The sequence below is a fragment of the Lasiosphaeria miniovina genome, assembly GCF_030549165.1.
Source record: "Lasiosphaeria miniovina strain SMH2392-1A chromosome Unknown B0T26scaffold_3, whole genome shotgun sequence".
NCBI lineage: Eukaryota > Fungi > Ascomycota > Sordariomycetes > Sordariales > Lasiosphaeriaceae > Lasiosphaeria > Lasiosphaeria miniovina.
The window spans coordinates 844,411-865,316 of NW_026848222.1; the positions used below are offsets into that span (position 1 = coordinate 844,411).

Sequence of the window (20,906 nt, forward strand, 5' to 3'; positions counted from 1 at the left end):
TTCGGTAGCAAAGGTATGGAACACGCTGGATGCGAAGGTGTGATGATGTTGACGAGGAGATGGCGGATGGCGATAAAGAACGCAGATTTTTGATGGATAGAAAGGGAAAGAAGCGACGCCCCAAGTGACTGAACAACAGGGGTGTTCTTTCTGATGGCCTGTTCAAAGAAACTCTAGGCACCCCGCAATATTGAAAGAGATTTTCAACATAAAGGACAGGCAAGCCTGTTTGATGACACTGCCGGCGAGACATTTTTCCGCGTCACTGGGTCATATTTGCGCCGGGGGGACTCTAGATGGAAGTAGATCTAGTCCATAGCACCGTCCTACGATCTGTTTGTCCTAGCGATCTGTTTGTCGACGAGACGAAAGTAAGAGGACGGAGGCTCCGTTTGTTAAGCGTAGCCAAAGCCGCAATGTATCTCGGAGCAGCAGACGCATAGGTCGATGATTGACTCAAACCTGCCCAAATTTTATCGAGGGGCCCCTTTATCAATCTCGGTGGACAAGCTCGACATCATTAGCTCGATATCAATAGCTCGGCATCATTAGCTCGGCATCACACGTATATGCCTTTCCTCCGTTCCCTCCCGCGGACTATGCACGCCGGCATCCACGCCTCGCTGATGTCCCCCGAGATGTGTTCTATCACGGCTTGCAAACCGTCGCTCTCCGGGCCAAGCAAGTCCGGAAACACGGTAGGGAGTCCGCGCCCAAGCCTGACGTGGAAAGAGGCCCCCTCTGCCATTTCGAGGGCCCGGAACACGGCTGCCAACTCCCTGACTCGGGCCTCGGCAGCGGCACTAAAACTGTAATACACACCACTCGTCCCGGACCCCGTATCAGCACCGGTCCAACTGTTGTTAGTATTGTTGGTTCTGCTATCGGCTGTTGATATCGAGTTCGGAACCGAGAGGACAACCGTAAAAGACCTCAGCCTTTTCCCGGCGCCGCCATCAGGACCTGCTTCTTCCTCTTTGGAAAAGAACAAGCACACTTCCCTAACCGCCTCGATATCTACATCATTGAAATCGCCAAAGCACGACACATGGAGCACGACTCGTCTCACGAGACCCAGCGCTGCGGGGCGCGCGCGCACTAACATGCCGAACACGGCCGGTTCGCGCACTTCGATCGTAGCGTCCGCCCACAGCACAGAGCCCAGCTCGGCGGTAAACTGGCGGCAGACTTGAGATAGATGAAAGATATCGTAGTAGTCATCTGGTAAGCGGTAGTGGCACGTGCAGTCGTCGATGTTCTTGGCCCAGCTGTCTTCCTCGTCCGGGACAAAATCGGGGTACGGCCCGGCTGGGTCTTCAAACAAGTAGTAATCATAATCTGGCACATGCAAGCGCACGTCGCAGTGTGGGTCTGGGTGCATGGCGCGGTGGATGGTCACGCCGACTGCGGGTGGGTGGTACAGAGGCATCTCGTTGCTAGTAATGTCGGGGTCGACTTCCGAGGCCCCCGAGTCCTCGGAGGAACAGTCTGAGGCGCAGTCTGATTCGTCACTTTTCTCTGGCATCACTTTGAGATCCCTAGCAACATCGCCCGGCGGGCGTGAGCCGGCCCAACCCACTGGGAACGGGAACTGGAGGTCATTAAAATCCTCGAGCCCCCTCTGGCCGCGATCCCCTTCCACTTCGCGGATGACCTTGTAGGTCTCAAATACGTCCATGCGGTAGAAGGTGTCAGACGTGGAAGTGCGGGCGTCTACCATGCGGCTTTCGGGTCGCCCCAACACGCGTAGGCCGTAGTGGTCCGCCTCTGGTTGCTGGGGCGAGAATACAGTGTCGTCGACCACAAAGCGGACGCCGCTACCGACGGCGTCTCTGTGCAGGTGCAGGTGCCGTCCTGGGAACATCTTGGCGAGTGCGAAGCCGTAAATCATGCGGCGGATCTCCAAGGGCAGTCTCATGAAAGGAAAGGGTTCGTCATCAAGAGCATTGCTAGTAAAAGCGAGGTAAGTAATCTGAACCAGACCTCCTTCACGAAATTCTCTCCGAGAGATTTCCCAGTGTCGACTCACCTATTAGACATTGTGTCAGCGGGGTCGACTATTTTCAGGTTGTTTTTGAATCGCTGCCGTCCTAGGCTAGACACATGCCGCGGGACTCCGTCAGGGAACTCGTAAGGGTAAAAGTCAAACGATCCGAAACCTTGAGTGTAGTCGACGACGAGCATAGCGGTACTGGTAGTGTCGTCAATATCGGTATCCATCTTGTTTTCTTCGCCTCTCGCGGTTGTGAAATTGAATTCTGCAGCGGTGGAATAGAAAGTTCGGTCCTGTTGTCGCACGTGTTTAAAAAGGAAGCTGCAGACCACACGGAAGAGGAGAAGGGGGGAGAAGAAGGCGGTCTGGTCCGTGCCACGGAACATGCATATTTCCATTCCGGACTGGGGTTTTTATTGGGCCGATTTTAAGCCACAAAATCACATTTCGCACCAAAAGGGTCTGTCTTAGACTGCGTTTAGTTGTTGTGTAAGAATCGGTAAAAAGCCCACTTTTTTAGGTTTAGGAAGACCGCTACCGGACCCCCTTCATATCCTCTGGTAGGCTTTACCGGCATGAACTGGGATTTTGAATCCAGTATAACTACCGGGCGAACCCTGGGCTATTATTGGCTGATTTTGGCGTGTGGAGTAATCTTCCTACCGGCTTTCGCCAAATGGATCCCGGTAAGGAAGCCAATTAACCCTGAAGGCCCTCTTTACTGGACCTTACACGAAGAACCAAACGCACCCTTACTGAAGCAATGTTACGATCCCCACCCAGTGCAGTTGCGCTAAACCCCAATAAATAATGGAAACATAAGACCCCCGAATTTGGTCATACGAAGTCCCCTCGCAGTAATAGTTTCGAATTCCACAACCAAGGACTGCCAGCGCGCCGATCCCAATATCGTGTCGGAAGGCTCTTCCGTATGTATGATAGAGCTCCCTATTTTCTAGAGCTTTAATGTACGCACCCACCACTTTTTTCGTCGCACCCACCTGGGCATGTTGGCAGCTGGCAACGCAGGGACCGCTTTTTATATGGTAAAATGCCGTATTACATGGCAGCACCCAACACCCTACCATGCACTAAGGAAGCCCGGTAAAGTAAAAATGCCACTATTTACGCCGTCACATGCCGGGCTTTTTGCGCGCACTTGGTGTTTTAAGGTCTGTAGTGGCCAGGTGGCCTTTGCAGGCCTTTGTATGCATATGCAGTCCTTTCCTGTGCCAAAGAACACATCGTCAACCTCCTTTCCGCTCACAGCCTTCATGATGCCTCTGATCGAGATTTCCTCTGACGATTCGAGCTCCCTAGCTCCCTCGCCCTCGCCGTCCCCGGCTCCGACTCCCTCTCCCTCTCCCCCGCCCTCGCCGGGTAATTCGTGCCGTGACGAAATCTCGCCTGCGCCTTCGGCCGGCTCAGACTCAGAGGAAGCCGAGGCGTACGGACCTGAAGATACATGGACTGTCGATGCCGCCGGCGAGCCTCTCTTCTGCGGGGACCCCGCTGACGAAGTCACAATAATCGACCGAATGATAACGTGGGTGAAGAACAACAAATGCGGGCTCTTCATTCAACGAAGCTATCAACACAAAAAGACTGGGGAGACGAACAAATTCTTCTTTCAATGCGATCAAGCCGATTACGACAGACATCCCGTTAAAACCCTCGAGGCCCGGGAGACAAGCAGCAGGAAGAAAGCAAAAGACTGTCCCTGTTGGGTTCACCAGGGTACCGGTACTGGACTCAACAGGGCGTGGCTGCACGCCGAAAACTGGTGGTTCAAGTGATGGATTGTAGATGTCTGTTCTTCTCTCTAGCTTTCTGGCAGTGCCAGAAAGCCCGTTCTTATACTACTATTGTGGTGGCGAAGTTGGTGGCGAAGTCTCTATCTAGAACCTTCGAGGCCCTTCTGCTTGACAAATTCCAACAGTCCTGAAGTCCCTGAAAGCTCCACGTGAAATGAAAATCGCTAGCAAAAATAAGATGCTATTGGCGAAAAGTGCTGGCGCAGGGCTTAGTCTCTCGTATAGAGGGTGCTCTGGTCTATTGTTCATGAAAGGTCAGTATATGTCCAGACCACTTGAATGCTGGGTGTTCTTTACTCACTTCTTTGGGGTGTCTTGCATGCCTTTGGCCAACTCCCTCTTGAAGCTCAACTTAATCTCTGGCTCTCCGTCTTTTCACCCAACCATACAAAGCAGGTCCTATTGAGGAAAATTAGTTCCGGGTCAGTCTCTTATTAATTCTTCTCCTTTTACCTTGTACTCTGCCATACATATTTCTTGCAGCCTTGCGCTAGTGTAGCAATGCATGTTCAACAAGCAAGAGACATGTACACGGACTCCTTCGTGGACGTAAATATGGTGGTCACCTTGCCAAAACTTTACATATGCACGTATTTCTCTATGGTTAGGAACGTTAGCGCTTTTTCCTCTATCGATAGAGGAATCTTGTACCTTAGTACGTTTTGGATGTACTATCTAGCATTAGCTAAATCTGTAATAGTGTCTAATGGCTATCCTTAGGTATGCTTACAGGGCACATCGAGCTGTGGACTGCTTTGGGGATCGGCTGATTAGTCTCGCGCTCCCATGCCGACATGAATTTTCGGATTTTGTTCCGTATTGTTTTGACAGTAGGCTTATTCAGCTTTTTGTCCAGCCTTGGCTTGGCCGAACGTCTGACAGCCTCCGCAAAATGTTTCATTGTCTCCATATTACCTGGGTCTGAGGCAGGAAATCTCCTCGCGTACCTATAGCGCTCGTTAGTTCAATTCCTAAACGTGAGTTTGCAATGCTAGTAACTAACGTAGCCCATACGCTCATCTTAGCGTACCGCGGCTTAGAGCTTGGGGCGAGTTCTTTGTAGACAGGGTTGCTATCAATGTTGGATTTATCCTCGGATAGACCGTCCTGGATGGCCGCTTCGATTAGATCGTCCGGGTCTATACCCTTTGGGCTGCCTTTTTTTTGGCTTGGGATTCATGGAATGAAGATTCATGGTAATTATGGAACGTCCTGAGTGTGCTAATTGTGAATATCTGACGTGGAACAAGAGAAGACAAGCGACGAGATGAAATGGAAGAAGAGGTGATAGAGGCGACTGGAAAGAGTGTAGAAGAAAATATGGGAGAGATGGGGAGGTGGAAGACACCATTTATAGCACCGTTATGGCGGCAAAGACTACGTAAGCCCTTGGACTGGGGGGGAGGGTATATGTAGGAACTGCGCCCAGAAGTCCTTCGGTCTCCCTCCGGTGCTGCTTAAGAAACCACAGTCATCCACGGAACTCGAATTATCACTAATGGAACTCCATCGCTGACGGTTGACAACAGCCATTTGTCAATAGCATCTCACAAATATGCGGCCCGTATTACTTCTGGCAATAAATAGAATACAAAAGATTGGAGGAGTTCCCACGGGAGCGATGGGACAGATCAATCCTGTGAAGTTGTGTATGTTCAGGTGTCCCAGTTCTGAACCCCTGCGCTTACACGAGGGCCGTTTTTTCCGTTTTTTGGGGCTCCGGTAAGAGTTGCACTTTTTGGGAAACCGCGCCGGGCTAGTTGAGCAGCTATCAGCCGAAGCTGAGCCAGAGCTGATTTGGGCTGAGCAAAAGCGGCGAGGGATCACGTGGTCGAAAAAAGGGAGCTGGCCGGTTTTGGGAAGTGGAGTTTGTCGGTTTTGGGGTGTTGAAACAGGTAATTTTCTCCAAGATACTACGCACTGTTGGGTTTGCGAACTCATGCCACCGGGCTGAGGCTCTGGCCCGCCGGTTAGCGGCAACATGTTGGTAATTGTCAAGGGCGGAGTGAAATATGTCGGCCAAGCCCAACTTTGGGCGCCGGCAGCGGCTACCCACTGCCAGTCGTAGGCGCTTGTGTTTTGGTAGACGCCAGAAAATAAGTAGACGGCGTTCATCTTCCTCTCGGAAAAGGCCGCGATCTGAAATTGGGGTTGGGGAGGCCAACAAGAAAAGAACCAACTTGACAAAGCTGGATCCTCACACGACTGTGATTGGGCAGAAGTGAAGGCCTGAGGTTAGATTGCGCAAAGGCCAGGGGTCAGCCGCCGTAGAAACAGTACCGTGTCCACATGAAAGGATTCACACCGTGACGCGCCACTAAAAACAAGGTTCATAGCACGCGCTGCACGGTGTAGATACTGTGGGCTTGTTGCCCGCCAATACGTTGGTGCAGCCGCCTCAGCCAACTACCCCTGTGATACCAGCTTTACCTCCACGATCTACATGGTTTGAAGTAAAAGATGAAAATTTAAAAGATGAAAATTAAAGGTAGGCCAAATTCAATATCGGGAGAAATTCAGGACAGCTAGCATCTAGGCTGCGCGAGATACGAGCTCCTAATTCTTTCAAATACCGAGGCCGTAATCAGGTAGCTACTAATTAAGTACTACAGTAGATGATCACTGCTTAGGAGCACTTGAGGAACCAGAAGCAAGTAGTAACCCGGTTTCTTGGCTGTAAACTTGGATGAACCGATTGGGCCGTCGGGTTCCTTTCGGATCGATGGCTCGAAAGCGTCGTGTATGCATAGTACCTTAATCAACAGCTGGACCTTGGCGGCGTATTTGCTGTGAAGTTCCACTAGTTCTGGAAAGGGGAGTGTCTAGGGGCCAAAAAAGTGCTTTGGCCGGTGTTATAGAGCTGGTGTAAATTTTCCTCCAGTCTAGTTGAAATAACAGACACGCCATCTGGATCTTGGCCTGCAAAGCGAGGTGATGCAACGTGGTTAATTAGCCTGTGGTCCGAAAAATCTATAAAAGTCGAGAAGCAACAAAGAAGCGATCCACACACTATAAATTGCACGTCGCCTGGGCAAGTTTAGCCAGATGTGCCAACCCCTGTCTTCCTCCGCTTTACGGGTGCTCCCCGCATACAAAGTCAATATATCGTTCCTAATTTTATCCAACTTCGTCCCGCTGTACAGCCCAGATCCGCTCGCCTGGCCCAGGCGAACCGTGGGGTAAGGAAACTCGGATCGTATACCAGGCCGTGGAGCGCCAACGTCGAGATTATGTGTTACACCTCGCCAAACCGCCGCCACCGGCACCGGCCAAACGAGCACCACTAGCACCAGGTTACAGGAGGACAGACAATATTCGTGCCGCGGCTGACACCGCAAGCGGTTCCCAAGTCCCGTAAACCTGAACCGGGCCTACCAGTCCCGCACTTTGATCGGACAGAGTGGTCGGATTTTCACTTCAGGGGTGGGCACGCCACCGACATGTCCCATTTATAGACGGCGCTCCTGGACCTCGCTCTCGCCATTTCATCTCTAGAGCAGCGTGGTTGGCAATCCGAGCACCGGGCCAGCAGTATCACACCAAGACCGACGACACCACACCAGCTTCAAACCCGAAGCCGCCGACGTCACCATGGTAGCCTCATCCCTGCTCAGGGGTCTTGTGGCCTGCGTCTTGGTATTTTCGTCTCAGGCGGCTGCCGACGCCGCTGCTTGCACTCGCAGTGTGACGGCAAAATCGGGGGATACGTGCGCTACCATCGCAGCTTCGGCAGGCATCACGGTTTCGCAGTTCCTAAAGTCCAATCCCTTGGTGTCGAGCTGCTCTCAGCTCGTGGTGGGCGGCAGCTACTGCTTGGAAGGCACAGCAACCAGCGTGCCCTCGCCGGCAGCGTCCACTTCGAGCGCACCTCCAGCTGCTACACCGTCGGGGCCACTCGTCGTCAGCTCTGATGGAACCTGCGGAGCGGGCGTCACTTGCGCCGGGTCGCAATATGGCGAGTGCTGCTCCGAGCACGGCTTTTGCGGCAGTACGGACAACTACTGCGGTGTCGGGTGCCAGGCCGGACTCGGCAGATGTGGCGGGGGAACTTCTCCCGTCGTCACAACACCTCCTCCGACGGGGGCCACGCCGTCAACGACAGTCACCGTCACAGCCACGACGACAGTCACCAGCACCTCCACCACGGCATTAACCCGCACCTCTATCGTCGTGCAGACGTCAACCAGCGTCGTCACGGCAACCAAAACCAACACGGTTGCCCAGACGGACTTCATAACGGCCACGGCAACCGTGATCCAGACGATCCGGTCCACCATCGTTGCAACCAACACGGTGTTCCAAACCGCCACTGCCACGTCAACAGCCACGGTGACGCAGACATTGCGGCTGACGACCATCGCGACGAGCACGGTGCTCCAGACGTCTTCCGTGACGGCGACCGCCATCGTCACCAAGACGGTCCTCCAGACGTCCATCGAGATCGACACGCTCACGACCATCGTCACGTCAACGCGCACCGTCACATCTACGGCCATCTTCTCGAGCATCTGGCCGCCCACCATCATCATCTCGCCGACGCCCACGAGGCCCGTGCCGGTCACCCCCTCGCCCACCCTGCCGGGCACGCTCAAGAGCTGTGAGTTTCAAGCCGCGCACAGCCGTTCTTTTCTGGAGGGATGGCGCGGAGCCAGACAGTGCACACATGCTTCATCTGCATCTCTCGGAGTCTTCAACAAAAAACAGGAACACTCGGTCAAGAACACTCCACCAGAAACACCCCTCCCAGAAACACCCCTTCCCAGAAACATCCCCTCCCAGAAACACCCCTTCCCAGAAACATCCCCTCCCAGAAACACCCCCTCCCAGAAACACCCCCTCCCAGAAACACCCCCCTCCCAACTCTCTCTGCAAAGCCTCCCCTTTCTCCCAGCCCAGCCCAACCCAACCCAAAAGCTGAAAAGGAATCATTCAGAAAGCTAACCCCATTTCTCTCCCCTCCGTCCCACGCATCTAGGCAAGACATACGACAAGGTCCTAGACACGGACACGTGCCGGCGCATCGCGTCGCGCAACGGCGTGACATTGCTGGAATTGTAACAACACCCTTTACCCTTTTCTCCTCTCCCGAAAAAGACAATGGAATAAAAGCTAACCAATCCCCACTTGTTTGCAAAAAAAACACAGCTACAGACTGAACCCGACGGTGAGCGCGAACGTCCTGGCCACGCTGCTGTGCGCGCCCGACCTGCTGGGTTCTCTGCTAAGCCCCTTGTGCAAGATTGACTGCGACAACCTGTGGGCCGGGTACTACGTGTGCGTGGGGGCCTGATTTACCCCGGCATTAGTACGGAACGGCGCGGTAACGTCGATAGAATAATACGAGAGTGTGTGTGTGAATGTGGATTTGGGCTGGTTGGTTACATGATGATCGTTGACGATGACGATGGCGGGCACATCACCGCCGCAGGCAGCGATGGAGATGGAAATGGAGGGTGAGCATGAGAACAGCGAGCGCAATTGGGTGCCTGGACGACGGGGATTGGTAAGCTGGGACATCTACCGAGGTTATAAAAGGGCATGCAAAGTGAATCATCGTTGGTTGGCCGCGTGTGGGGGACCTAATAGCATGCCTGCATGGACAGTCTGCCAGTCATGGACAGAAAACCGAGATGGCCGCCATTGGTTAGTGGGAGTTGACTTCTATACACGTTCAATGCTCTCTAGTCCACGGCGAGTGATGTCGAAGTGAATATAATATTCCACGAGCCCCGGGGTTGGCCCGATCTATGTACAGTCCGAGATACAGTCCGAGAGACAGTTCCGAGATAAAACGAGCTTACGTGTGCCCCCGCCCATTTGTCCTGGTTCTTGTCTGACCTCATCAAGCTTCCTGCTCCAAATTATTCATCCCATCATATCTCAGGCCGTACCTTGGCATGTTATCGCTGCTCAAACAGCCGGGAAGAATGACTGAGTATCTAGCAGACGTCCCTCTCATTGTCGTGTAACCCGAGATGCCTCGAGTTCATTTATTTCTGCGGATATACACCTCGAGCCCCTCCTGCACGACAAAGAAGGACGAGTGGGCCTTGAGCGGCTGGCCCGGGTGAGCTAGCTCGAAGCGGTAGTCGCGCAGCAGCCGGGGCACGACCTTGTTGATTTCCAAGAGGGCGAGATTGCGGCCGATGCACAAGTGGCTCCCGCCGCCGAACTAAGGGGTCTCAATGTCAGCACGACCGATCCTATATGTCGGTATTTTACCTACCCCGCAAGAAAACTCACCTGGAACATGTACCGCTCCATGCGCTTGGCGCGCTCGTCGTCCTCGAGCCAGCGCTCGGGGCGGAAGTCGTCGGCGTCGGCGCCGAACACGTCGCGGTCGCGGTGCAGCACCCAGCCGTTGACGGCCAGGCTGGTACCGCCGGGGAAGAAGTGGCCGTCGAGCTCGGCGCCCTCGGGCGGCACGAGCCGCGTGATGTTGAGCCCGACGGCGGGGCGCACGCGCATGGCCTCCTTGAGGCACGCCTGGATGTATGGCAGGTTCTGCGCCTGGTTCCACGACAGGTTGCCGTCGCCCGGGATCACGCCGTCGCGCACCGCCGCCTCGATCTCCCGCACGATGTTCTCGTACACGGGCCGCGCCGCCAGGATGTGCCAGAAGAAGGACTGCATGGTCGATGCGGTCGAGTCGGAGCCGGCGAAGCTGTAATTTTTTTCAAGGGGGAAATGTCAGTCAACGTGGTTCGATATCAACGTGTGAGGGCAGGGGTGGCGGGTGAAACGCGTGGCGACTCACATCGCACCATGGGCAACCGCAAAGACGTCGCCCTCCCTAAACCGCTCCGGGTCCTTGAGGTGGCCCTGGATCAGACTGGCCATGAGGTCCTGCCTCCCGTCGCCGGTCCTCAAGAGCCCCGCGTTGTCCTTGTCGAAGGGCCGGCGGTGCGCCATCTCCTCGAGCGCCATCCTCGTGATGAGCGCGTTCTTGGTGCTCAGCCACGGGACGAACTGCCACAGCGGGTTTCTCCTCAGCAGGTGGTCCAGCTCGGGGACCTGGCCGACGATGCCGTTGTACGTCTGCGAGTTGTCGATGGTCTTGATGGCGTTGTCGACGTCGCGGCCCTCGGCGAGGAAGCCGAAGCTGCGGCTGAAGGCGACCTCGCCCAGCACGTCAAAGGCGAAGTAGTGCAGGTAGGCGCCGAGGTCGAAGACGCCGGCGTTCTCGCTGATGTGGGCGTTGATCTTGCGGGCCAGCAGCTCGATGGTGTCGTTGATGAAGGGGCTCAGCTGCTGCATGGCGGCCATGCTGTAGGGCACGTTGGCGACGCGCTTCTTCTGCGCGTGCACGTCCTCGCGCGTCTCGGTGAAGATGTCGGGGTTCTCGGGCGGCGGGAACACGCCGTAGAAGGGCGTCTTGAAGAAGCGCTTGCCGGCGCTCAGCAGCGCCCGCGCCGCCTCGGGCGACGCCAGCGAGAGCTCGTCGGGCGCAACGCGCACGATGGGCCCGTACTTCTTGTGCAGCTCGATGTGCTCGAGGTGTGTCCTGCCTAACGCCGTCGACTTGACCTTCCAGAGGCGCGAGAAGGATGCGAAGACGGGACCGGGATATTTGCGCAGCGGCGACGCATACCGTTTGTACAGCGCGCGTGTGACGAGGGCCGAGACGAGGACGAGCAGCCAGTGTGCCGCGACGAAGGCGGCCGCCGTGGCAACCAGGGCCCGTGTCGGCGACACCTTCCCCCCCTCTCCTTTCAGGGCAACACCCATTGTGGCGATGCCGTATTACAGGTTTGGCTACTGTGAGCCAAGGTCGGAGTATGAGTGCTCAATCTCCAAGGACAGGCGTTGAAACCCCTTTAACTACAAGCAGCGTGGCGTCTTCAGCGAGGGCGGCGGACTGAGCAGCTGTTGAAGTTGCTGGTCCGGCAGGCTTATAACGAACGGGAGGCAAGTGACATGACGGGGTGGCCAAGGAAAGGGTTAACCGGGAGTAACCAGAGGATAGCCACCACTTGGGCCTGCCCGTCTATATGACAGCTCTGGGCCGGGCGCAACGGTGCCAGACATCTGCCGATGCTGCAACCAGAGCTCCTGGGGGAGTGCCAAGACCCGGGTGAAGGCCAACCAGACGGACAGACGGCCGCCACCGCTTCAATGGCCCGTCACCACCAACGTATGCAATGCAATTGGACCGAGACGGGCGAGACGGCGGGAAACGGCCCAGGGCAATCTCGCCCGCCACACAGCCATTCATTCAGCTAGGCGCGGTGCTGGGCAGCCGGCCACAAAAATAGACAGCGAGTCAGCGCCGCGCGGGTGCGGAGAAGCTAAGCTAGTAATTAGTTAGTAGCTTGCCATGTGCTCGGGTCCCGTCCTTGGCTCTTGTGTGGTCATTTGATCGTGGGCGAGCGGTTCGTTTTCCCGATTGACTGACCACAGCGACGCCCATAAGTCGCACCCCGCACCCCGTACCCCCAACCCTCAGTCATCTCGACGGGCTTCGAGCATCAGCAGTCTGCACTTACAGGCCCGAATCCATCGTTCGACACAGATCTCAGCAGAGGGCACCCGGCAGTATCTGGCCGCATTGTTACTGCATTGTGGCATGATTCGCCGACTGTCCCGTGTGTGCGGCCCTGTCAGAGAAACGTGGCGGGAGGCGCCCGCCGCTTGTGCGGAGGTGTGCTGATTACGAGAAGATTACCGTGCTCGTCCGTCATGTTCGGCAGTTGATTTGGGTCCTTCTCGGCCCCGACAGCCGTGTGCCATGTCTTGCATCCAAAATCAAGCTTCATTGGGTGGACTCTCGGGCGCTCAGCAGGCAGAGGTTGGTGGGGTAGCGCCCCGAGCTGTTCCAGATCGCCTGCTCCGAATTGGAGGCGTCAATCTGGCGGCCACCGACGGCCTCGCGTCTGTTGTGCACCTTGGCTGCAGCGCACAGCAAGATACGCATCGGAACAAGAAGGTACCCAAGGTAAGTAGTGTTTGAACTGTGCAGGTGGGTGGTGCTCAACTATCTCGGATAAATTTGGGCAACCTGGCAATGTGGTTATGAAGCAGAGCATCTCTCCTCTGCGGGTTTAAATCTGAAATGATGCACCGACATCACATGTGGGTCGAGATCTCCATTTCCCCGCGATTCTGGTGCGGAGCAGCCTGCTAGCAACGAAACGAGGCTAGCTGGAAATGTGTCAGCGACAAGGGGTAAAATGTCTCCAAGACGTCCCGCTTCGCTACACAACATTGCGTTGCGGGATGGGGTTGTCGGCCAACTGTCTTAAAACTAAGATGGTATCAGACCCCTTCAGACAAAATTATCAGCTTCCTTCAAGCTGTATTTATTGCACGTTTACCAAGAATCGTCGGTTCCCTAAGACCGACGTCAAACACGCGGGTAGTCTATTAACAAGCAAAAAAGAGAACTCAACTAATCCGGGTCACTATGCTGTGTATCCCCGTACCGCTTTCTAGCAGAAATCTTCAGGGCTCCTGATTAGGAGAGAGTCAGCCTCAACGAAACACTTAGATCGTTGATGGCGAGTATTTTTTTTCTCTTCGTCTTCTTCGCCCATCCGTGAGCACGATAGATGCATGTGTCTAGATACAGGTCAAGGGAATCTACGGGGCCCTGGATGTTTGGTATAGACGTTATTAGCATTTCGAGACTCCGTGACTGGCCATGCAGACTGCAAGGTACCGCTCAGTATGCCTACTGCCCAATCTCCTGTTTATCTTCCTGGGACGCCAAAACTCCGAGCCATGATGTGCCATGATGTAAAGTCCCACCAAGCAGCAAACTGGACCATGCCGGGCCATCTATGCACGCTTGTTCAACCCTGCGTTATCTAGACATCGACGGCCTTCTTCGCCGCCGCCTTCTGCTTCTTCAGCTTCGCCTTCCGCTCGGCAATCTCCTTGTCGAGCTTCTCGTCGTTGCTCACGGGCACAGCGGCCCTCTTGGCCTTCTTCTTTGGCCGGTCCTCCTTCGACCCCTTTGCGGGTGTGGCCTCCGACACGACCGCCTCGGGCTCGGCATCAAGCGTCTTCCGCTTCTTGCCAATGTTGGCCTGCTCGCCGCTCTCCTTCTTCTGCTTTCCAGCAACCACGCCCGCCACCTCCTTGTCGTCGGCGACCACCTTGGAATCGTCCAGCCACAGCTCGTCGGTCTGGAAGATGGGAAGGGCGGCCGTCTCCGGGCCCTTGATGTACAGATTCCGCACGTTGTTCCACTTCTGCGGCACAAAGCGCTCCACCAGGTCCTTCGCGACCTTGTTGATGTTGTCCGCCAGCTGCTCTGCCGTCCAGCTCGCGTACCCGCACTTGACGCACGTGTTGGTAGAGGGACTCAGGTGTACCAGCGCAGCGCCGATGGCCTTGTGAATCTCGGACACGATCTCGGTCAACGGCCGCGCGTTGACGTTCTCTGCCGGATTGCGCTTCGTCTTCTTGGCCTTTGGCTGTGATACCTTCTTACCGTCCACCTTTGCCCGCTGCGCCATAAATATGACCGGAATGGGCCGCTTGACGGTGCTCTTGAAGAATGTCTTGCCGAGCGCGTTTGGTAGCCGGTTGATGATCCTGTCATCGGCAAGGAAGATGTCGTGGTCGCCAAACAGCTTGCGCTGCGCTTCGTACGTCTTGAACTTCGCCTTGAGATGTGTAATGTCGATCACGCGGGTGATTCGCGTGCGCAACTCTTCGGGGAACTCGTCCGAGGCAACCATGTTCTTGTACGCGCGCTGCGGGTCGGCCACGATAAGGCATATTGTCGACTCTTCATCGGTATTGAGGGGGTGGGGGAGAATGATTTTAGACGGCTGGAGGCGCTGCGGAAATGGTCAGACGGAGTAGTTAAAAGCGGACGGCTCAACATACGTTAGAGTCGTGAAGATGGAGTTTTGTGGTCAATGTGAGCCAGATAGACGTTTCCGCGACTGTGGACTCTTCGTTGGCGAGCAGATTCTGCTTTCCGGCCTTTGGCTCCGCGGCGGCCTTCTTGATGTGCGCAAGGAGCGCCCGGGACGCTTTGAGGGTCTAGTATGGTCAGCGCAGGCTCGAATAACCCATTTTCGAAAATTCTGTACGCACCTGCTCGGGATTGACGAGCGAGACAGTAGAGTCAGGCGCCGTTGCGGCTGCTGTAGACTTCGACATCTTGGTAGTTTGCGATGAGGAAGTTGCCGTGGTGGGGGGCCGGGCGTCGACTTCAGTGCTTCAATTTTTTTCTGGGTCCTCGCGAAATTTTGGGCGCTTCGGCGGTTGCGTTCTTCCGAAAGTGCCGAAGTACCTTTCTCGGAAGAAAAGGCTGGTGCTACAAATAGTGGGGCAGCTGACGGCCGGGGCGGCATTGAGGCGGCGGCCGACTGCAGCTGCCATCTTAAACTGCGGGGGAACGAGAATTGGCGACCGCGTGATTGGCTGGCAGGCTGTTATTTGATAATAGGTGTTAATGATGACGAAAGAATGATGAGACGACATGGGATTTGGCTTCGTGTTCTGTCTTGGACGTTTTGCGATTTTGGGCTCGACTACAGCAGTGCCAAATATTGAACTAAACTACATGGTATATTCCTCAAATCCCGTCGCTCCTTCTCGAGACATCCCCGGAGCGATAAAGTTAACCGCCATGATCCATATCATCCCATGTCCCTTTTCCGAACAGTGCCACCGCTTCCTCCAACCAATCCGTGGCGGAAGAGAAATATGGACACAAGAAGTCGTCTATTAATCGGCAGACGACAGAAAAAGCGAGAGGTGACTAAAAAGAGTATATCCCAATAGCAAAAAAGGACGCCCTGGGCTATGCAGCATGGAAGGTAAAGCAGGCACAGGCGGGAAGCGCTGTGCAAATATCTGACAGAGAAATGGGGTAATGGGTAGGTGGGTAGGCCGAGATAATGGGTACTTGGTCAGGTAATGGGAGGGCGGGTGGGTATGCGACATTTTGCGTTTTTGCTCCAATGGAAAATCTTCAATTATTTCGGTTAACTCGACCAAAACTCTCTTCCATCCCAGCGGGACGGGGAGGAAGTTTGGCGGCCTGTCGGCGTAGGCTGCAAAGGGTCGACATCATCACGGGGTCCGTGGCTTCTTCCAGTAATATTGCTGGAGACGGTCTAGTCAGCCTTGTACGTTCCAATCTTCTCGCGGATTTCCCACTATCGGATGGGGAGTGGGGTCTTACCTTGTGTTGCTTTCTACAGTTGCGCAAGCTCGGCTTTCTCAAGCCGTCTGTTACTGCAAGTCGCCGATGCTCGTCCGTGTCTCTCTCGGGGACGTAGTAGTACTCGCTCTCGAGAGGCTTCCCGGCGGCGTCTTTGCCCTGCCGGGGGATGATGCCGACGCAGTCAGTGGACTCGATGATTGCTCGCAGGTGATCTTTTGTCAAATCCTTCTTCTCCTCTGCTGGGAGGTTGTTCATTATTGTTGACAATGGCGTCGAAGAGAGACGCGAATACGCAAGCTGGTTGGCTACGTGGTTCGACACTGCGGACTTCTCCTCTGGGGTCAATAAGCTGACGGCGGCGGCAATTGCGGCAGCCGACGTCGCGGATGTTGGCGTAGAAATTGTCTCGTGGTCGATATTTGCGGAATGTGCGTTCGATGGACGCCGAGAATCGAGCAAAGCAGCAGCTGCAAGGGAAGCGGCTGCGTTTGCAACTGGAGGATTGAGGGGACGTCCTTGCGGAAGACGTGAGCGTTTCGGCGACGAGGCGGAGATGGCCGCGAGACGATTGGAGAGGTTAGCACCAAACGGCCCGAACGAGTGCACAATGGGATCGTTCTCTTCGTCGGGATCGTTCTCATCGTCCGACAGAGGATCGCTCAGCTCGCTAGAGAAACTCTCGGCGATCTGTGTCATGAAACTGGCCTCCACGTTGGCGGCGCCTGTCAGTTTCGGCAACTCCTGCTCGTCCCCGCTAGCGTCCTCATATATCTGCACGGGGGCGTTCAAATCAAGGTCGTCGGGCATCAGATGCAGCAGGTTAGCGCTAGAGGCCGAGACATTAGCTGGTGTCGGCGACTCGGGGCTCGCTATTCGCGCGGTCCGCCTTAGTGGGCTGCCGTGCAACACGTCGGGGGCACCACTGCTTCGTTCAACTCTCGGACGCGGAGAGTCATCCCATGACGAGTCGCTGATGTTGCCTAGCGCATCCCGGTCCCTGTCTCGTCTTGGCCACTGCAGAAGAACTCTCGCGTCTTGTACGTCGATAATGAGCTCGGCACCCTCCGTCTCAGACGTGAACATGTCTTCCTTGGCAAGTTCCCACGTCTCGCCCTGGCACTGCACCTTCAGGCCGTTCCATCCCTCGCAGACAATCTCGATCTTGTTGGGGTCGAGCGCGTCTACGGCAGGGATATAGCGCGCCCTGACGTGGACGCGGCTGATCAGGCGGTTTGCCGAGAGTTGATAATGCGAGGAATTACTGGACCTTCCCATGAGGAGCGTCTCGCCACTCTCGTCCAGTTCAACTGATCGGATATCAGAAAGAGGGGCACGTTCGGACACGATCGACAGTGTCCGTGGTAGCATGTGCCGTGGAGCGACGCGTGGCGGACTCGACGAGAGGATGCCGGTACTCGACGTCGGGATGGGCGTGGGATATTTGAGGTACGCATTGGAGGTAGCCTGGCGTTTCGGGGGCCGCGGAAAGCCAGGCGAGGAAGAGAGTGGCTCAAAAGGGGGAAGTAAAGACGGAGCAGGCCGCTTGAGGCTGGTCTTGGGCGGCAACGGTAGCGAGGGCTCCGGCACCTGCGCCTTGCCAGACGCGGAGGGAGAGGAGTCCATGGATAGATTATTGTCTGTCACGCACAGGTGAACATGACAGGTGGTAGGGGAGTGAGAATAATTATTTTTACAGGCCGGGCGAGGTTGTGGGCTGTGTCAGAAGCAGCAGAGGGACGTCAAGCTTCGCGTCAAAGGCGCGTCGGCTCTAGACTTTTCTGCCGCCGAATCGGTCGAGAAGCGCATGAACGCCAGGCCCGAAACAAAGATGGGCGAGTCGAAGACGTAGAAGCCGAGGTGCAAAAGGTAAACACAATGCAGGAAGCGAAAATGCAAGGAGAGAGGTTTTAGTGGCCGTCTCGAATTGGAAATATGGCCTGGTTGGAAGAGGCCCGGTGTGTGCTGGGGGTGGGGATTTGGGTATTTAAAAGATGCACCGCGGCCGCGGCCGTGTCTGCGGGACCGTGTGGTCTCACTCACTTGTCGCAGGACGCGATTTCGGTAAGAGGGTGGTCGCGTTTGGCGTGCCGACTCCTCTTTTTTTGTGCCTAGCTCGCGTGTCTTGCGTGCTTTCCAGGGAACTCGCCGGCCACTCAGCAGCCTTAGCGAGCGCCTGCCCCTCACCGCCTTCCTTTGTAACTGCGCCGAGAATTCTCACAAGGGCACTGTTGCACGCTGTAATATCACTGCTGATGACGTACCGCGACTCTACTGGCAGGATGGAATGCGGCTTCACGGGGGAGGAGACTGAATACATAGGTTATTCTCTCCTCACTTTACGTCGACCACCTGCAAATGCAGCCTGCACATTAACTTTTCTCGCGGATCCATTATTAGTTTTTTTTTTTTTTTCGTTGACGCGGTGATCAACACAAGAAATTCGCCAAAAACCAGCCCCCCGCTCCACTGGGCCACTTAAACCCACACGCGTTTTTTAATGGAAGCAGGCGCAAAGACCCAGTTGCAGTACTGTCTGTACCTTACCTTGCTCGACCCCACGACAAGAGGACACCAGCTGCTGGAGCAAATGTGACGATACGCAGCAGAACCGGAGGGACAATCCCGCAGTTTCGTAATTCACAATTAGAGGGACAGACGCCTCGGATTCTCAGTCTGGCCGGGTTCCTAGTTGAAGGCATCGACGCACCTCTGCATCCAACACGGCAATTTAGCCATAGCCGCTGACGCCTAACCCATCCCTGCCGCCAATCGGGAAGCTCACTACGATGCAGAGTCGAGCAAGATAACAGGTCTAATGAGCAGATAGCACATGCCGGGTCAGATTCCCTCTTCCCCTCAAGAGCTGCGACTCTCGGCAGCCGGCGGAGGCGAAGAAAAGGACGATAAAGTTGCACTCTATTTCGCTGCCAGTCCAGCCGTGTTCCCTGTGGTGTGGTGGTGTCTTGTCTTGTGCTTCCCGAAAATCGGAAACCCACCACCCGGGTTCTGCCCGACTCCGCCGGTTGCACGGGGCAAAAGTGGTCAATAGACCCTCTAGTTCCACTAGCAATACGGAATACCTGCTCTCCCGCGGCGAGTAAGGCGCAGACTGTTTCAACGCGCGCCGGGAAGAGGCTGGCAGGCAGACCACAGAGAGACGGACGGACAAGGGGGTTTTAAGTGCGTGCGTGCTCATTGCGGGGGTGCAAGTGGATTTCGACACGAAAACAGCAGTCGATCCCTCGCGACCTTTTGCTGAGCCACAATGCCGGCCATCCTTCAGGCACTCGCCCTGCTTTTCGACAGCCACCCGCTGCTTTTCGACAGCCACCCGCTGCTTTTCGACAGTCACCCGCTGCTTTTCGACAGCCACCCGCTTACCATTGTGTGACCGCGCGCGCGCGCTGTCGATAGGGCAAGCAACATGTTTGCGTCTCGCAAAGATCACATTGACGAGATAAGACGCTCTACGGTGCACCGCTGCAGCCTTACCTGCCATGTCAAATAACACGTAACAGTGGAATTTGCGGGACTCCGCGCGCGTTGAATCAACTGTGCCTATCTGTATTGACTCGTATATTTAAAGAGAACCGAGTCTGCTTTGCTCAAGAAAGAAACCCCGCGTTGATAAGGAGAAAACCAAACTGAAATGACTCCCGCTGGAGCTCTAAAACTGGAACGAACATCCGTAGCCCAAGACCCCGAAACTACAAGTTTTACCCAAAAGAAAAATCTGCTATCCGACACTGATCTCTCAAAGGTCCCCGTGCCCAAGTTGTACTGGCGGCGAAACTTTGTTCTTGAGCTTTAGCGGCCCGAAGAACTCGGCAAACGTCTCGTTGAGCACCTTCTCGGACAGCTCCATGTGGTCGCCGGGCGCCGTCTTGAACTGGAGGCCGCCCTTGCGGTCGAGCTCGCGCAGGCCGATCCAGTCCTCCGAGTAGAGCTTGCGGGCGCGCAGGGGCGTGATCTCGGTGCCATTGACCTCCTCGAACCAGGCCGTCTCCTTGGGCACGACCGTCTTGTCGTCGGCGAACATGTACAAAACCAAATTCTCGAGCTTGCTGATGTTCTCCTTGTACTCGGCCTTCTTGGCGGCGCGCTCGTTGTTGATGTCGGCCAGGAAGTTGGAGTGCTCCAGGTACTGGTCGTACTGCTCCGGGTTGCGGTAGTACTGGGCGGGCACCAGGCGGCTCTGCACCAGGCTGCTCCAGGCGTTGCCCTTGAGCAGCGCCATGGCCACGCGGCACACCCAGTCCGACGTCGGGCACTCGCGGAAGGCGCTGATGCCGTTGTGCTGCGAGCCGAACGTCACCAGGCTGCGCACGGGCGGGCTGTTGCAGCGCTCGACGTAGCCGCGGAGGAACTGGCCGCCCTGGCTAAAGCCCAGCGCGTCGATGGCTGGCGCCGTCGAGAGAATCGGGTGCGCAGCGATGTCGGCGCACGCCTTCTCGATCTGCTCCGTCACGTTGCCGAGGAAGGTCGCGGACCGGTCCTTGGACGCGTCGTCGTCCATGCGGATGTTGTAAACGAGCGTGCCGGGGTGGATCGCCTCGGCCAGCTCGCCCACCCCGCGGATCCCCTCGGCTGCGTAGGTATCGCCGAGACCTGTCAGACACCACCTATGAGTTTCCTATTTGCCATCAGGTTCGGGAGGTATTCGCGTCACTCCTTACCGTGCCAAATCACAAGCGGAAGGGGCAGGTCGTCGGTGTCATCTCCGAGCGGCTTCGGCAGCGGGTTTGCGACGGCCGCCGTGACAAGCGAGCCCGCTGTGAGCAAAAGCCGAAGCTGGTTTCGAATCGCCATGCTCGGTGTATTCCGATGCCTGCGTTATTTCGACAGGATGGAATGAAGGGAAGTTTTAGCGGATGATCCGGCAATGGAGAAGCTGGTTTGTTGCGTGTGTTGGTTCAGGAACAAGACCCAGAGAGTGCCTGTGGCGATGCGAGGCGTCGCAAGCCGACGGCAG

At 55.8% G+C, this 20,906-nt stretch overlaps 9 protein-coding genes across 9 annotated transcripts; 2 read left to right on the top strand and 7 right to left on the bottom strand.

Annotated features, from left to right (window-relative positions):
- Positions 1–559: 559 nt before the first annotated feature.
- On the bottom strand, positions 560–2,220 carry B0T26DRAFT_749310 (uncharacterized protein; the record flags this gene model as incomplete). Its single annotated transcript, XM_060445084.1, has 2 exons — positions 560–1,949; positions 2,030–2,220. The coding sequence occupies 2 exons, from the start codon at positions 2,218–2,220 to the stop codon at positions 560–562; spliced, it is 1,581 nt and encodes a 526-aa protein (XP_060297757.1).
- Positions 2,221–3,073: 853 nt separating this feature from the next.
- B0T26DRAFT_700418 (uncharacterized protein) lies at positions 3,074–3,806 on the bottom strand (the record flags this gene model as incomplete). Its single annotated transcript, XM_060441541.1, has 2 exons — positions 3,316–3,806; positions 3,074–3,165 (listed from the first exon to the last, which is right to left on the bottom strand). The coding sequence occupies exons 1-2, from the start codon at positions 3,570–3,572 to the stop codon at positions 3,075–3,077; spliced, it is 348 nt and encodes a 115-aa protein (XP_060297758.1). The 5' UTR covers positions 3,573–3,806.
- Positions 3,807–4,050: 244 nt separating this feature from the next.
- B0T26DRAFT_700420 (uncharacterized protein) lies at positions 4,051–4,789 on the top strand. Its single transcript, XM_060441542.1, has one exon. The coding sequence runs from the start codon at positions 4,309–4,311 to the stop codon at positions 4,525–4,527; it is 219 nt and encodes a 72-aa protein (XP_060297759.1). The 5' UTR covers positions 4,051–4,308; the 3' UTR covers positions 4,528–4,789.
- A 4,709-nt stretch (positions 4,790–9,498) lies between these two features.
- Positions 9,499–11,664, bottom strand: B0T26DRAFT_193617 (cytochrome P450). Its single transcript, XM_060433699.1, has 3 exons — positions 10,565–11,664; positions 10,051–10,471; positions 9,499–9,979 (listed from the first exon to the last, which is right to left on the bottom strand). Exons 1-3 carry the CDS (start codon positions 11,533–11,535, stop codon positions 9,794–9,796), a joined length of 1,578 nt encoding a protein of 525 aa, XP_060297760.1. The 5' UTR covers positions 11,536–11,664; the 3' UTR covers positions 9,499–9,793.
- Positions 11,665–13,519: 1,855 nt separating this feature from the next.
- On the bottom strand, positions 13,520–15,017 carry B0T26DRAFT_193650 (ribosomal protein L1p/L10e family-domain-containing protein). Its single transcript, XM_060433700.1, has 3 exons — positions 14,857–15,017; positions 14,644–14,802; positions 13,520–14,594 (listed from the first exon to the last, which is right to left on the bottom strand). Exons 1-3 carry the CDS (start codon positions 14,920–14,922, stop codon positions 13,614–13,616), a joined length of 1,206 nt encoding a protein of 401 aa, XP_060297761.1. The 5' UTR covers positions 14,923–15,017; the 3' UTR covers positions 13,520–13,613.
- Positions 15,018–15,162: 145 nt separating this feature from the next.
- Positions 15,163–15,695, top strand: B0T26DRAFT_700427 (uncharacterized protein). Its single transcript, XM_060441543.1, has one exon. It carries the CDS (start codon positions 15,245–15,247, stop codon positions 15,494–15,496), a length of 252 nt encoding a protein of 83 aa, XP_060297762.1. The 5' UTR covers positions 15,163–15,244; the 3' UTR covers positions 15,497–15,695.
- Positions 15,696–15,840: 145 nt separating this feature from the next.
- Positions 15,841–17,557, bottom strand: B0T26DRAFT_673613 (uncharacterized protein; the record flags this gene model as incomplete). Its single annotated transcript, XM_060439620.1, has 2 exons — positions 15,841–15,873; positions 15,953–17,557. The coding sequence occupies 2 exons, from the start codon at positions 17,555–17,557 to the stop codon at positions 15,841–15,843; spliced, it is 1,638 nt and encodes a 545-aa protein (XP_060297763.1).
- Positions 17,558–18,553: 996 nt separating this feature from the next.
- Positions 18,554–19,561, bottom strand: B0T26DRAFT_193695 (uncharacterized protein). Its single transcript, XM_060433701.1, has one exon. The coding sequence runs from the start codon at positions 19,431–19,433 to the stop codon at positions 18,747–18,749; it is 687 nt and encodes a 228-aa protein (XP_060297764.1). The 5' UTR covers positions 19,434–19,561; the 3' UTR covers positions 18,554–18,746.
- Positions 19,562–19,688: 127 nt separating this feature from the next.
- On the bottom strand, positions 19,689–20,743 carry B0T26DRAFT_739241 (Alpha/Beta hydrolase protein; the record flags this gene model as incomplete). The annotated part of the gene is made up of 2 exons (XM_060443681.1): positions 19,689–20,542; positions 20,611–20,743. The coding sequence occupies 2 exons, from the start codon at positions 20,741–20,743 to the stop codon at positions 19,689–19,691; spliced, it is 987 nt and encodes a 328-aa protein (XP_060297765.1).
- Between the last annotated feature and the right edge of the window lie 163 nt (positions 20,744–20,906).

Coding starts and splice junctions, on each gene's coding strand:
- B0T26DRAFT_700427 (XM_060441543.1), top strand. CDS start 15,245: ATGGGATTTGGCTTCGTGTTCTGTCTTGGACGTTTTGCGATTTTGGGC.
- B0T26DRAFT_700420 (XM_060441542.1), top strand. CDS start 4,309: ATGCATGTTCAACAAGCAAGAGACATGTACACGGACTCCTTCGTGGAC.
- B0T26DRAFT_193650 (XM_060433700.1), bottom strand. CDS start 14,922: ATGTCGAAGTCTACAGCAGCCGCAACGGCGCCTGACTCTACTGTCTCG. Junction 14,803..14,856: donor CGCTCGTCAATCCCGAGCAG/GTGCGTACAGAA, acceptor TGACCATACTAG/ACCCTCAAAGCGTCCCGGGC. Junction 14,595..14,643: donor TCCATCTTCACGACTCTAAC/GTATGTTGAGCC, acceptor CCATTTCCGCAG/CGCCTCCAGCCGTCTAAAAT.
- B0T26DRAFT_193695 (XM_060433701.1), bottom strand. CDS start 19,433: ATGGCAGGTAAGGCTGCAGCGGTGCACCGTAGAGCGTCTTATCTCGTC.
- B0T26DRAFT_193617 (XM_060433699.1), bottom strand. CDS start 11,535: ATGGGTGTTGCCCTGAAAGGAGAGGGGGGGAAGGTGTCGCCGACACGG. Junction 10,472..10,564: donor GCGGTTGCCCATGGTGCGAT/GTGAGTCGCCAC, acceptor AAAAAATTACAG/CTTCGCCGGCTCCGACTCGA. Junction 9,980..10,050: donor TGGAGCGGTACATGTTCCAG/GTGAGTTTTCTT, acceptor GAGACCCCTTAG/TTCGGCGGCGGGAGCCACTT.